At 39.2% G+C, this 13,192-nt stretch overlaps 1 protein-coding gene across 6 annotated transcripts in view; it reads right to left on the bottom strand.

The window, feature by feature from the left end:
* LOC127427164 (transmembrane protein 94-like) overlaps nucleotides 1-13,192 on the bottom strand; it is a 50,353-nt gene that overhangs the window by 16,669 nt on the left and 20,492 nt on the right. For 4 of the 6 annotated variants that reach the window (XM_051674598.1, XM_051674599.1, XM_051674602.1 and 1 more), the window contains 10 exons: nucleotides 13,065-13,167; nucleotides 11,958-12,044; nucleotides 11,441-11,557; nucleotides 7,023-7,079; nucleotides 3,091-3,195; nucleotides 2,000-2,173; nucleotides 1,652-1,867; nucleotides 1,159-1,471; nucleotides 197-370; nucleotides 7-109 (listed from right to left, as the gene is read on the bottom strand). In XM_051674598.1, coding sequence (XP_051530558.1) covers nucleotides 7-109; nucleotides 197-370; nucleotides 1,159-1,471; nucleotides 1,652-1,867; nucleotides 2,000-2,173; nucleotides 3,091-3,195; nucleotides 7,023-7,079; nucleotides 11,441-11,557; nucleotides 11,958-12,044; nucleotides 13,065-13,167 — 1,449 coding nt within the window. The remainder of the gene's footprint in view (nucleotides 1-6; nucleotides 110-196; nucleotides 371-1,158; nucleotides 1,472-1,651; nucleotides 1,868-1,999; nucleotides 2,174-3,090; nucleotides 3,196-7,022; nucleotides 7,080-11,440; nucleotides 11,558-11,957; nucleotides 12,045-13,064; nucleotides 13,168-13,192) is intronic. The other 2 variants (XM_051674600.1, XM_051674601.1) reach the window with 2 other exon arrangements.

Genomic DNA, 13,192 nt, shown 5'->3' with positions numbered 1-13,192 from the left:
CCTGACCTATCGGAACCAGACAGCGGATAGATGTCTGCCCCATCCCAGAAATCAGTGCAGGCTTCCAGGATGAGGTCGGCCGAGCCGTGAGAGAGCATCTGAACATTGTCTAAGAAGAGTTCAAAGGGCAAAGGTCAGTGAGTAAACAAACCACCAAGGACAAACAGGAAGCAAGCCAGATAAAAATGGGCCATACTGGTAGTGCTCTCCCTGACGAACAGGCTGATGAGGTGACTGATGGGCGGCTGGAGTTTGGTGAAGTGATGGATTCGTCGTGGTTTGGATTCTTTGGCCTTCTCTCCAGAAGGGAGTTGGTACAGAGTCAGATGATTCTCATGCTTAAACAGTTCTCTTGCTCCTGGAGTGAAACCTGAAATATAACAACAGTAAAGGACAACTGGGTATTCTTCAAGAAAGGTCTAATTAAAGGATGTGAAGATACTATAATGAGAAAAGGCTCTGTTTGGCATCACTGTCGAACTGTTTTTCTGCACAGTTCTCAAAGGACTTTGGTAAACCTGAATACTTTACGTTCTTTGTGTTGATGTAGCCAAGTATGTCAAGGCATGTTCAGTTCACCAAAACTAAAAATCCCCCTCATGTTGTTACAAACATGTACATTGTAATTTTTTAATGCAGAACACAAAATATTTTTTTTAAAGAATTTTCACGAGATCGTTTTCATATGACAACAGTCATAGTGAAGCTCTTAAAAGTAAGGTTAAATCACCACAAAATTAATCCATATGACCCATGTGCTATATTCAAAGTCTTCTGAGTCCATATGGCAGCTTTGTGTGTCATTTTAGCAGATGGTAAGATTATCAGTGAATAATGACTTTAATTTTGTCTTTTCCACACACACAGCTATTGTATGGCCTCAAAAGACTAGCATGACATATGGACTACTTTTAAGTTGCTTTTACAGGGCTTTTTTGTCCTTTTTGGACCCTGACACACATTATCACTATAAACTGTATGGAAAAGATTATATGTGAAGATTTTTTAAAATTCTCCTTTTGAGTTCCACAGAAAATGTAACAGTATACAGAGCTAACATGGGGGCGAGTAAAAAATATCATAATTCATGGTTTTGGTGAAATATTCTTTTAAAGCACTTCCTAGCAACATCTGTTTTTTTTAACATGCTTCTCTCACCTATAAGGCGAGAGAGTTCGCAGAGGCCCCAGGGAACGTGTACTGGCAGAACGGCCCCATGGCATTCCTGCAGTACCAAGTTGGAAAGGTGGTCGGAGAATCGGCAGAGCTGCTGGGTGACAGTGGCATTGCACAAGTTCAGCAGGATGTTCAGGCCAAGGGGCTTCAAAGAGGACAGGTGATTTTGCCAGCCCAAGTCATCAAACTGGATGCTGACAGGGTTCTGCTGATCCTGGGACAGGCTCAACATCTCCAGATGATAGTCACACACAAAATCTTCTGCTTCACACAGATCATCAACTACACTGCATGGCTGGGAATACACACACACACACACAAACACATTAACCAGAACTCAACTGTCTTTGAAATGAATCGCAATGCTAATGAACAGCTTTCTCTAGGAATTATAGAACTCCTTGGTTTTTGGTTGTTGCTAGGTGGTTGCTACAGATAATCTCGCTCCAGTGGTAAAATACAAGTGTAGTCCTACCTGCACAATATTGTCCTCTCCACCCTCTGTATCATGGCTGAAGCTGACATTGGAGCCAGACGGGTGTTTGGAGCGGGTGGTTTGGGGCGCTCGCCGCGGGCGTTGTGTGTCTGAAGTACGATTGGTGTCATGTGACATCTCACTGCGCTCATGCTCGGCCATGTGGAGTGAGGGTTCAAATGCAGGTAAACACAGCAGAGCTTCGCCTTCCTGAGACTAAACAGAAAACACACACACACACACACACACACTGAGGAGAGAAAACACAGACTAAAATAACACTATTCTGGTGCAGCCAAGGTTTATGATGGTTAAGTCTAGCTATCAGTAGCTGTGTTTTCAAATAACCTCATCTCGTTCCTCGTCGCCCTCTGTCCGGCAGAGGGAGTTGACTGATAGGTTGTCTCCGAGGTCATCCTGGCTGTCATGAGGAGGTTCGACTTGTCCACTGAAGAACAGCACGGTCTCAGGACTGGGGTTGGGCCAGGAAAGAATGCCCTGCTTATCCACACAGCACAGCACCTATGAGAGGGTCAGGACATCGCAAGCAAGTAACATCACTATCAGATTAGTTCATAAAGCTTATCATTTTGTAAGTAAAGGAATATTCTGGGTTATTTTCAACTTCGTGCCGTCAATTACCATGGACAATAATTTTGTCTTGAAGCTTTGTTGGCAAGTGTTTAGAATGATTTAATAGCCTAAAATTTAAGCTAGTATATTTTTTAACACTTTCATTAATTCTTTGGTATACAAAAATTACTATGTCAAGTACTATTTTTCTATGGTGGAGGAACTGATTATGCATAACCAACGTAATTCCTGTGGGTTGAGTTTGCAGCTCAACTCCATGTAAATTGCTTCACATCCCTTCCATGTCCCTTTCTGGTATCCTAGTGTGGACGGGGTCTTTCTGAACATGTTCAGGTGAGGCACTACTGAGTTTTGAAGTGTATTTACTGTAAACACTTTTTGCAGTATGTTTATACAGTATATGCTAAGGGAAGGTAAAGATGCATTACATAAATAATTAGGTTAACAATTACCAAGAAACTTCCTTTTAGTATTAATTATTAAGTGAATGTTAAAGGAATAGTTTACCCCAAAATGAAAATTCTCTCATTATTCACTTACCCTGATGCCATCCCAGATGTGTATTAGAAAAATGTTGAAGCTCTGCCTAAATATGCCTTTTTGAATGTCAAATAGCCAGCAGCTTGATGGCACCTGTTTACTTACATTATAAGGACCTACAGAGCTTCAACATTTTTCAAAAAATCTTAATTTGTGTTCTGCTGAAGAATGACAGTCATAAACATGGCATCAGGGTAAGTGAATAATGAGAGAATTGTTTTCATTTTTGGGTAAACTATTCCTTTAATCAATTTTATAATGACGAACAGTAATATCTCTATTATGACACCAGGGGAAGTACTCACAGTGACTGAGCCCAACGAGTGCAGCAGACTGGAGGTGTAACAGAGGGTCCGAGACTCTCCATTGAACACACTGACCAGGTTTCTCATCACACAGCGTAGCATTTCCTAAACACATACACAAACGGTATGAGTATCTCTTTCTGCCCTGATAGAAATCCAAATCCATATATCAGCAGCCCTGGGTTTCGACTGGCTCTGCAATAGTGTCAGGATTTATAAAAACTAAAATCTTCTGATTCTGGATGTTGTCCTCAGTCAAACACACACGCACGCACACACACAGACAGACAGACAGACAGAGAAACTCTGGAAGATAAAGCTTGGGATAGTTAGGCAGGAAAGAGTCTGCAGTAGAGTGTCCAGTCTTAGGTTTGTCCTGATTGAATGCATTCAAATATTTAGAGGTGTTTTTTGGAGCTGATTTCATCTTGCAGCACGCAGAAGCAAAAGGGAGAGAAACTGAAGTTCATGTGGAACAAACTGAATGATAGAAGCACACAGATGAAAGAGCGAGATAGCAGCAATGTAGAGCAAGAACTAAAAATAGTTAGTTGCAAAGACATCCATGAACGCACCTTTAAAGTCAACATGAAATCAAGATGTACTTAAAAGTTCCTTTCTAAATACGTACATGTTCCTGGTCTTAAGGGATAGTTCACTCATAAATTTAAATTCTGTCATAATTTACTCATGCTGTTCAAAATACATTCCAAACACAACAAAAGGAGTTTTTTTTTTAATGAGGCCCATCTTTTCAATACAATGTTAGTGAATATTTTCTCACTTTAAAGCTTAAAAAAGGACAAAAAATTCTCTCAAAGCACTTATGAAAATGCTTTTCACTGAAAAATTACTTACATTTTGGGTTGTTCACCAAAATTGTAATAACATGCTCCTTTATTCATTGATGTCCCCTAGGTCATTTAAAATGGGTTGCAAATGCAGATTTAAAGTCAACATAAAATAAAATATTGACCTATTTAACTTCCTGAGGCACATTCTTGGTCTCATTTTAAACACTTCATTGGTACATGTTATAAAAAAAAGTAGTCTTTTTAACGTCTCATTAACCTCCTGAGACCCGAGCATGCATGCTGTGTGCATTTTCAATTTTGCTTTTTGATTTGTAAATAGTAGCCTCTAATAAACATGCAAAGAAAAAAAACAAAAACACACATATATATATATATATATATACACATATATACACACACACACACACACACACACACACATATACACACATACAGTATATATATTTTTTTATTTTTTATAGCAGGACTATAATTTTAAATAATACCAAGCTATAGACAGTCAGATTAAAAAAAAAAAAAAAAAAATGGTTTATGATGTTTCCAGAAGTGTTGGTTATTAATGTTAAGACATTAGACATTACAGCAGATTTTCTGTAAAGCTGCTTTGGAATAATGTCTATTGGGAAAAGCATAAATATTTATATATAATTATTTGACTTGATTTGACTTTTACGAAACAATGTTTTTTTCTACTTTGGCAACAAAATCTCAATGTTCTTTCTTTACACAGTCAAACAAACAAGTGACAGCCAGTGCTGAAGCATTTTACCAATCATACATTATCATAATTAATTCTAATACAAGTAATGGCCAACATCATCCAATCACTGCCAACCATGTTAAAATAAAGTTATACATGATAAATTCTGAATCTAAGTACTGATTAACACTGTCCCATGTCTGAACTTTTGGTCGGATGTTAGGAGTGATGCACTTGGCTGCATCGAAAAGCTATAGGATGCTCCCTTGCTCCTATTTAGTGAATGACTTAACCTCCAGTGTGCTGTCTATTTGCACTTGTCTCAGAGCAGTTCGAAATGCACCTTATTTTCTTCCTAACTCCATATTAAGCCACTGAAAGCAAAATTTTTCAGCTTTTGGATGAACACATTGATTCTTTATGCGATAATGCACAGTAAATATAGGGGAAAATAAGGGGAAAATAGCGCTATAGTCCATGACAGTGGTCATTGTGTTTAACAGCGTAATGTTTCGTGATAAATTGCTAAAAAAATTTAAATGGCATATCGGATTAAACAATTTTGACTCAAATTGGTTTCAATGTAAAAAAATGGTTTTTTTACCAGTTGTAATTTTGTTGTTTTTCCCAACGATATTTGCTAAAATCGGCATGATATTAGGTGTGTTCGACTTCATGGAGCGCTGCGCAGGCCGATTGGCGCTGGACTTGAAGCAGTGCATGTCGGTTAGAAATTCTGTCCGACTTGACAGCTCTCTTTTCAACTCCTCCCCCGACTGCAACCGACAAATGCAGTTCAAGTCCAACACACCTACTGTTTTGTCACATGACTCGGTGCGTCAAAAGTTTAACCCTTTACTGACAGCCCTGAGTGTCCTGAACTGAGATCAGTCGTTAAAATTAAATTAAATTACGCGTATAGCAAAACACACAGTCCACGCAGGAGGAGGTGGGGTCACATCAGGTTAAAATTTTATAACTTGCTCTGCTTCTAAAACAACTTTTTTTTTTTCAGCTAATGTAACAAAGTCCTCTAATTATTCAACCCCTCCCATTCAACCATCTTCATTTAGAGAACAATGTTTACAACAAATCAACTGCTGACGGATAAAATGAAGTCCCACCCTACATTGTTTTGTCACTGAATATAATGATTCACTCGTAAATCTATCACATTACAAAAGTAAAATGGTTGTGAATGCAATTTCATGTTGACTTTTTTTTTTTTCCTTCCCTTTTCTCCCCAATTTGGAATGTCCAATTCCCAATGTGCTCTAAGTCCTCGTGGTGGCGTAGTGGCTCGCCTCAATCGAGGTGGCGGAGGACGAATCTCAGTTGCCTCCGCGTCTGAGACCGTCAATCCGCGCATCATATCACATGGCTTGTTGAGTGCGTTACTGCAGAGACATAGCGCGTGTGGAGGCTTCACGCTATTCTCCGCGGCATCCATGCACAACTCACCATGCGCCCCACCGAGAGCAAACCACATTCCACGAGGAGGTTACCCCATGTGACTCTACCCTCCCTAGAAACCGGGCTAATTTGGTTGCTTAGGAGACCTGGCTGGAGTCACTCAGCACGCCCTGGATTCGAACTCGTGACTCCAGGGATGGTAGTCAGCGTCTTTACTCACTGAGCTACCCAGGCCCCCGATGATACACGCACACATTTTAACTGCACTTTCAAAATGGTGCATAGCAACTAAATAAATAAATTATATTGTTTATTAACAGCAAACTTATTAAAGCCTTCCCTTTCATTATTACAAAGTCTTTAAAATATGAGATTGAACAGACAGCACAGGCAATTTCAATATTTTCAGCCTGAACCAATGAATTTCTGGCCATGCAAACAGAAACGTACCATAGTTTACACATTTTGAAGGGGAAAAAAAGCCTTGATCATGCAAGTTTTCCAAACACACATTAACATATTACTCAGATAAAAAATCAGATAACTTGATTATAAAATTTAAAATATGTGTTCCAGACAAGCACCACCACTATAGAGAGAGCATATGCTCTATCATGCAAACCTCAGGCAGGCAGAAGATGGGCAGGCAAAGGCAGAGTGGGGTCAAAGGTCAGCAAGGGGTTGATGCCAAACTAACGGCATCACAAGAGGCGAAAAAGGTGCAGATCAATAAAAAAGAATGCGGGAGTCTTGGCTGATTTCGCAAATTTTCATTTTAAAGAAAATTGAGAAAGAATAAATAAAATGTGGTGAAGCAAATTAAAACAAGTTCTTTTTGTAATGATCCTTTTGAAAGACAACTTGATAATGGCTACATATAGGAGAACAAAAAAAGGTGGAGAAAAAGATGACTGTTGTGGAGGGGTCCAGAGCAGGGAGGAAGGATCACAAGAAGCATGTGGTGAACGGTTGGGAGAGGAGGAGGAGGAATACAGAGGCTATACCTGGGAGGACACCACTTCCGTGTAGCTGCTTAGAGTGTCCTCAGAGAATTTAGCAAGCTGGGATGAGAGAAAAGTCTGATTAAACCCTCTGAGGAAGAGATGGTCAGCCCGTCTGGCCTAATCTCTCTCTTCAACTCTGACCTAATTAATAGCTTTATGAATTGAGCGCCGACACATTTCACAACTCAACGACGTGTGAAATCGAGCTTGCGTAGCAATTCATGTACTTGTGTAGAGTATGTTTGGGCCCTAAAGGTTTATACTCGATGCAGCCGCTTGTTCTATTTATGTCCAGTTCGTGAACGAATCATTCTTTTGAACCGGTTCTTTTTAGTGAACGAGTTGAACCAGTTCACCAAATCATTTGAAACTGTTCGCGTCGAGTCAACACTGATCCACAAGTTACTCTATCATAACCTGTCTCTCGGATGTGCCTGACACTCTGAATCGAAATGAGCCAATAACCAGGAGTAATATGATCCTAGAACTGGTGATATCTGCTTTTGCCAACTCTTCTTTGCAATGAACCACTCAAACTAGTTCACAAATCAGACTGAACGCTCACAACAGTTCTCGAGTCAACAGTACAATGAGTCACTCATAACAGTTATTGAGTCAACAGTACAATGAACTGAGAATTGCCTCTTTCAGAGTTGTCCGACATCCTGAGAACCGATGAGCTGCTGACATTGAGCATGCGTGTGATTAAGGGGCGAAAATGTATATTTCAGGTGTATTTTGCTGAACAACAGAAAGTGTAACAAATAATACGCACTGGAAATATGTTTATGACTTGATTGTATTACCATTTTATCAACATATGAAGATGACCCAGTCTACAGCTCTCGAGTCAACAGTACATTGAGTCGTTTGCAGCAGCTCTCGAGTCAAAAGTGCACTGATCCCAGGACAGCAGCTCTCGAGTCAACAGTACATTGAGTTGATAACAGCAGCTCCCTAGTCAAGAGTACACTGATCCCAGGACAGCAGCTCTCGAGTCAACAGTACATTGAGTTGATCACAGCAGCTCGCTAGTCAACAGTACACTGATCCCGGGACAGCAGCTCTCGAGTCAACAGTACATTGAGTTGATCACAGCAGCTCCCTAGTCAACAGTACACTGATCCCGGGACAGCAGCTCTCGAGTCAACAGTACATTGAGTTGATCACAGCAGCTCGCTAGTCAACAGTACACTGATCCCGGGACAGCAGCTCTCGAGTCAACAGTACATTGAGTTGATCACAGCAGCTCCCTAGTCAACAGTACACTGATCCCGGGACAGCAGCTCTCGAGTCAACAGTACATTGAGTTGATCACAGCAGCTCGCTAGTCAACAGTACACTGATCCCGGGACAGCAGCTCTCAAGTCAACAGTACATTGAGTCGTTCGCAGCAGTTCTCGAGTCAACAGTGCACTGATCCCGGGACAGCAGTTCTCAAGTCAACAGTACACTGAGTCATTTGCAGCAGTTCTCGAGTCAACAGTACACTGAACTGAGAATCGCCACTTTCGGACATAAAACTGAGAACTGCTGATCAGTGAGCAGCTGATGAGCATGCGTGAACCGAAGACTTGAATGAGGGAGATGTAAACAAATTCTACTATTGAGTATTGTGCATGCAGATTATATCTGAAGTTGTGATGAGCTGCATCATGGTTTCTGTAAAAAAGGGTGAGTTGATTAAGACTAGTTTAATCCCTTTATATGCTTTAGACATGTGAAGAACATCTGTGTTTGTATATCAGTGTCAGTATATCAGTGTCAGAATTAGGTGTAAAACTTTCATGTAGGATGCATTGTAAAATCACTGAATGAAACACTGATGACAATAAACACCCTTATTATTATAACTTAATTAAATAAAATGTTATAATCAGCAATATGGACTTACAAATGGCTTTATTGAATGTGTGTGCATTCTACGACGCCGGCGTATTAGCATTGTGTATAGTTTCGTAATTTTGAAACGGTTCATTGAAACGAACCATACGAAAGAACCGGTTCGTGGACAAGAATTGGACTTCCCATCACTAGCTTGTTCGCAAGCTTGCGCGTGGCAAAAATGACGTCATCGCGGCACTGGCGGAAGTGCGTGTTGGCGACGCAAGCCCTCATTTCGCGTGGTGGTGCACACTCCAATATTTGTGACTCGGGCCAACAGTGCGTGCACTGCCGTATAAAAAAAATAAACGCATTACAATGTCAATTTTATAAGCATAAAATATAGGAATAGTGCATTCAATCTCTTGAATGTTGCAGAGACAGACTGTAGCATTGCTCTTTACATTTAAAATACTTTGTATATTATTTGGATTTTGCAAGTTTGTGTGGAAAATTTTATAAGAGTATAAAGTCCAGAAATATTCTATTTGTCCGGAGCCTTTTATTGTGTTCCGAGTAAAAACTACTTTGAAACAAAACAAACGTTTTGTTAATATTTCATGAATAAGTTGTCTCAGTCACTGCACTGCATGTTCTAGTTTGCATTTCTATAAGAGTATATATGGGTGCAAGCATTTTAATGCATATTTTATAAGCAGACTGAAGTTTTATAGTAGCGGTGCCTTACCTAGAATGCTGCATTGACTAGCATTGCTCTTTAGTTTTAAATTGTTTTGTATAGTTTGTGACAATGTTTTATATTGTAGCACATCTACATATATCATTTTATAGATGTATAAGGTCAAGAAATTTACTATAAGCATTTTATGTTTTATATTGAACCGTATCTTATGCTTGTATAACTTTATAGAAATATAAGATCAAGAATATACAATAAGCATTTTATTTTTATATTACTCAATATCTATATGCTTATGGTCAATAAATATACTATAAGCATTTTTAAGGTATAAAATACCAGTATTCGTCTGTTGTCTGGTACCTTTTATTGTATATTGAATAAAAACAAAACCAGACTGAAGTTTGATGCTTTAATTACTATGTTTTTACAAAGTTAAATAAATACTTAACATTTAAAAACACAAAAAATGTAAACTTAGATCATTGAAAATAATGATCCACCATCCAAATCAAGCAAATGCATGTGGGACACCATTGTTGTTGTTTTATTCTGGCAAACCACTTTTTCTCACTGTTCTTCCTGCTGATTCAGAAAACAGTTTCTCTCGACCACCCCCTGTCATTTCATAGAATAGCACAACGGCGAGCGCGTCAAGTATAAATGCCTCTAGAATTTGGGGAAGTGCACACGCAGTCTGCAGAGCATCGCGGTGCCATGACAGGCGAAAGTATATACAAGGCTTAAACCTCCCTACTACTAGCTTAAGCTAGGCCAAATAGGTTTACATCCTCATGCAGTGTTATGGCTGCAAGTTAACAGACGTGGTAATCATAGACAGGGTACTGTTACTGAGTTACATTTTAGCAGACACATCCGGCAGTGTGGATCCTCCACCAGATTTCACAGTGGGTGTGAGACACTGTGGCTTGAAGGCCTCTCCAGGTCTCCGTCTAACCATTAGACGACCAGGTGGAGGATCGGTGATGATCTGGGGGTGCTTCAGCAAGGCTGGAATCAGGCAAATTCGTCTTTGTGATGGACGTATGAATCAAGCCACATACAAGGTTATCCTGCTTCCTTCTGCTCTCACAATGTTCCCCAACTCTGAGGATTGGTTTTTCCAGCAGGACAATGCTCCATGCCACACAGCAAGGTCAAACAAGGTGTGGATGGAGGACCACAGGATCAAGAACCTGTCATGGCCAGCCGAATCTCCAGACCTGAACCCCATTGAAAACCTCTGGAATGTGATCAAGAGGAAGATGGATTTCCACAAGCCATCAAACAAAGCAGAGCTGCTTGAATTTTTGCACCAGGAGTGGCATAAAGTCACCCAACAGCAATGTGAAAGACTGGTAGAGAGCATGCCAAGACGCATGAAAGCTGTGATTGAAAATCAGGGTTATTCCACCAAATACTAATTTCTGAACACTTCCTAAGTTAAAACATTAGTTTTGTGTTGTTTAAAAATGAATATGAACTTGTTTTCTTTGCATTATTCGAGGTCTGAAAACACTGCATCTTTTTTGTTATTTTGACCAGTTGTCATTTTCTGCAAATGAATGCTCTAAATTATAATATTTTTATTTGGAATTTGGGAGAAATGCTGTCAGTAGTTTATAGATTAAAACAAAAAATTAAATTTTACTCAAACACATACCTATAAATAGTAAATCCAGAGAAACTGATAATTTTACAGTGGTCTCTTCATTTTTTTCAGAGCTGTATATATAGCTTTACTTAATAACAAAGGAAGTCTAGGGTATGTCCCCATTTAAAAATAGTAAATGTGTGAGAATTGTTAATAAGTACCAAAAAGGAACATAAACCCAAACAGGCTGGTGAAATACCATGTGTGTGTGTGCTAAATATGGTGTTATGTGTGTCTTACCAGGCCAGTGGGAGAGTTCCGGTTGGACTCGGCTAACACGCTTGCCTCTCCATATGCATTAACCAGAACCCACATGACAGGAAACAAAAGAGGTAAAATAGGCAATACACCCATCATCTACTCATCAGAGAGAGAGAGAGAGAGAGATAGAGAGAGAAAGAGAAGGACGGGTATTAAAGGGGTCATAACAAGAATTCAAATTTTCCTTGATCTCTTGAGATAAAATAGTTTGATACACCATGAAAACATACTGTAACTTCTCAGAACTCAAAACATCCTCCCCAGTCTATAAAAGCATTTATTGGAGCATTTCAAAGCATGTATTATATGATCTTCGAAAACTTTCTGATGTCAGAAAGAATACATAAGCACCATTACTTGCCTTAACTGTCAGGTCCAAACTACTCAACAATTAGACTGTGAAAGCAGTTCTGAATAAAAAGTTCCTTTTCCTTTTAAGATTACTTAAGGATAAAATAACTTGTTGCATGTGATCAGCCATTAGCAGCCTATTTACCTGCAACTGAAGGAAGTTGAAGGGTCCAGGGGTGAGACCAGGAGTGTCACAGAAGTAACGAATCGTGTTAACTGAGAAAAAGGCCACCTAGAAAAAAAAAAATCAGTTCACCAAAGATCATCATAAGCAAATGGACACATTTCTGACCATAGTGAAAAACTATATACTAGAGGTGGACCGATAGTGGATTTTGCTGATAACTAAGGTGGTGGAAGAGGCAGATAAACGATTAATCGGCCGATAGTTTTTAGAAACATTTCTTAGTCTTTCCATACTGTGACAGGTACAGACATAGAGGTTTCAACAGCTCAAAATAAATAAAATTCCAGATGCAGTTTATTAGTCAACCAAAATGATTTGGTGCACAATGCGAGACTTTTAACTATAAACAAGCCCGAAACACACAGGGACTCTTATTTTGCAATTAAGTTGCATTTTTCTTTGCATGCCCTCGCTTCAATTTAGAACACATGACTATCTAATCAAATTAATACAAATATGCATTGAAGTGAGGACAAAAATATGGATGAATATTGTCAATGATGAAAGATTTAGATACAGCAAATCCCTACATAATATATCGATATACCGATATATTGGTCTACCTATAAAGTAAAGTATGCACATCACTATACACTTGTGAACTCTACATTTGGCTCTGAAATAACAAGCTCACATTAATCCTTAAACAGTATGACCATTAGGCCTGATTCACACATCTTGTGTCTGAGCGTTCATGTTGAACTTTCACACTGAAAGTGTTTCTGCTGAGTTACAGAACTGTGGCTCTATACAGAAAACAAAGAATATTTCATTGATAATGGCCATCAAATATAAAACGGCTATTAAAAACTAAACTATTCTCATTAAAAACTATAAAAACTGATTATCATAAAATGGATTTTATATGAGTAGGGGGACCCCATTTATATCCAAATGGTAATTTATTTACACAGAACCCAAACGCCAAAGTGGTCGTCTGAATTCAGTCAGATTTACTGAATTAAAAGCGGTGTTTGTGTGCCTGTCACTCTTCGTGTAAATTGCGTGTGTAAGCCTGACAGATGTGTGAAACAGCCTTGATTTGAAAATGTAAAAATGCTATACCAAAACAGCAGGGCAGGCAAATTTGGCAATAATGGACTGCACTGTGAACCGTTCATTATCAAGAGCCGTGATTGGGCGAGAGAGTGCCAGGTCAAGACTGTTCCTATTGGCCAGAAAAAAGATGACAT

The sequence above is a fragment of the Myxocyprinus asiaticus genome, chromosome 36 (genome assembly GCF_019703515.2).
Source record: "Myxocyprinus asiaticus isolate MX2 ecotype Aquarium Trade chromosome 36, UBuf_Myxa_2, whole genome shotgun sequence".
Lineage (NCBI taxonomy): Eukaryota > Metazoa > Chordata > Actinopteri > Cypriniformes > Catostomidae > Myxocyprinus > Myxocyprinus asiaticus.
The sequence above is the reverse complement of the archived record's forward strand: the minus strand, read 5'-3'. Positions and strand labels throughout refer to the sequence as shown.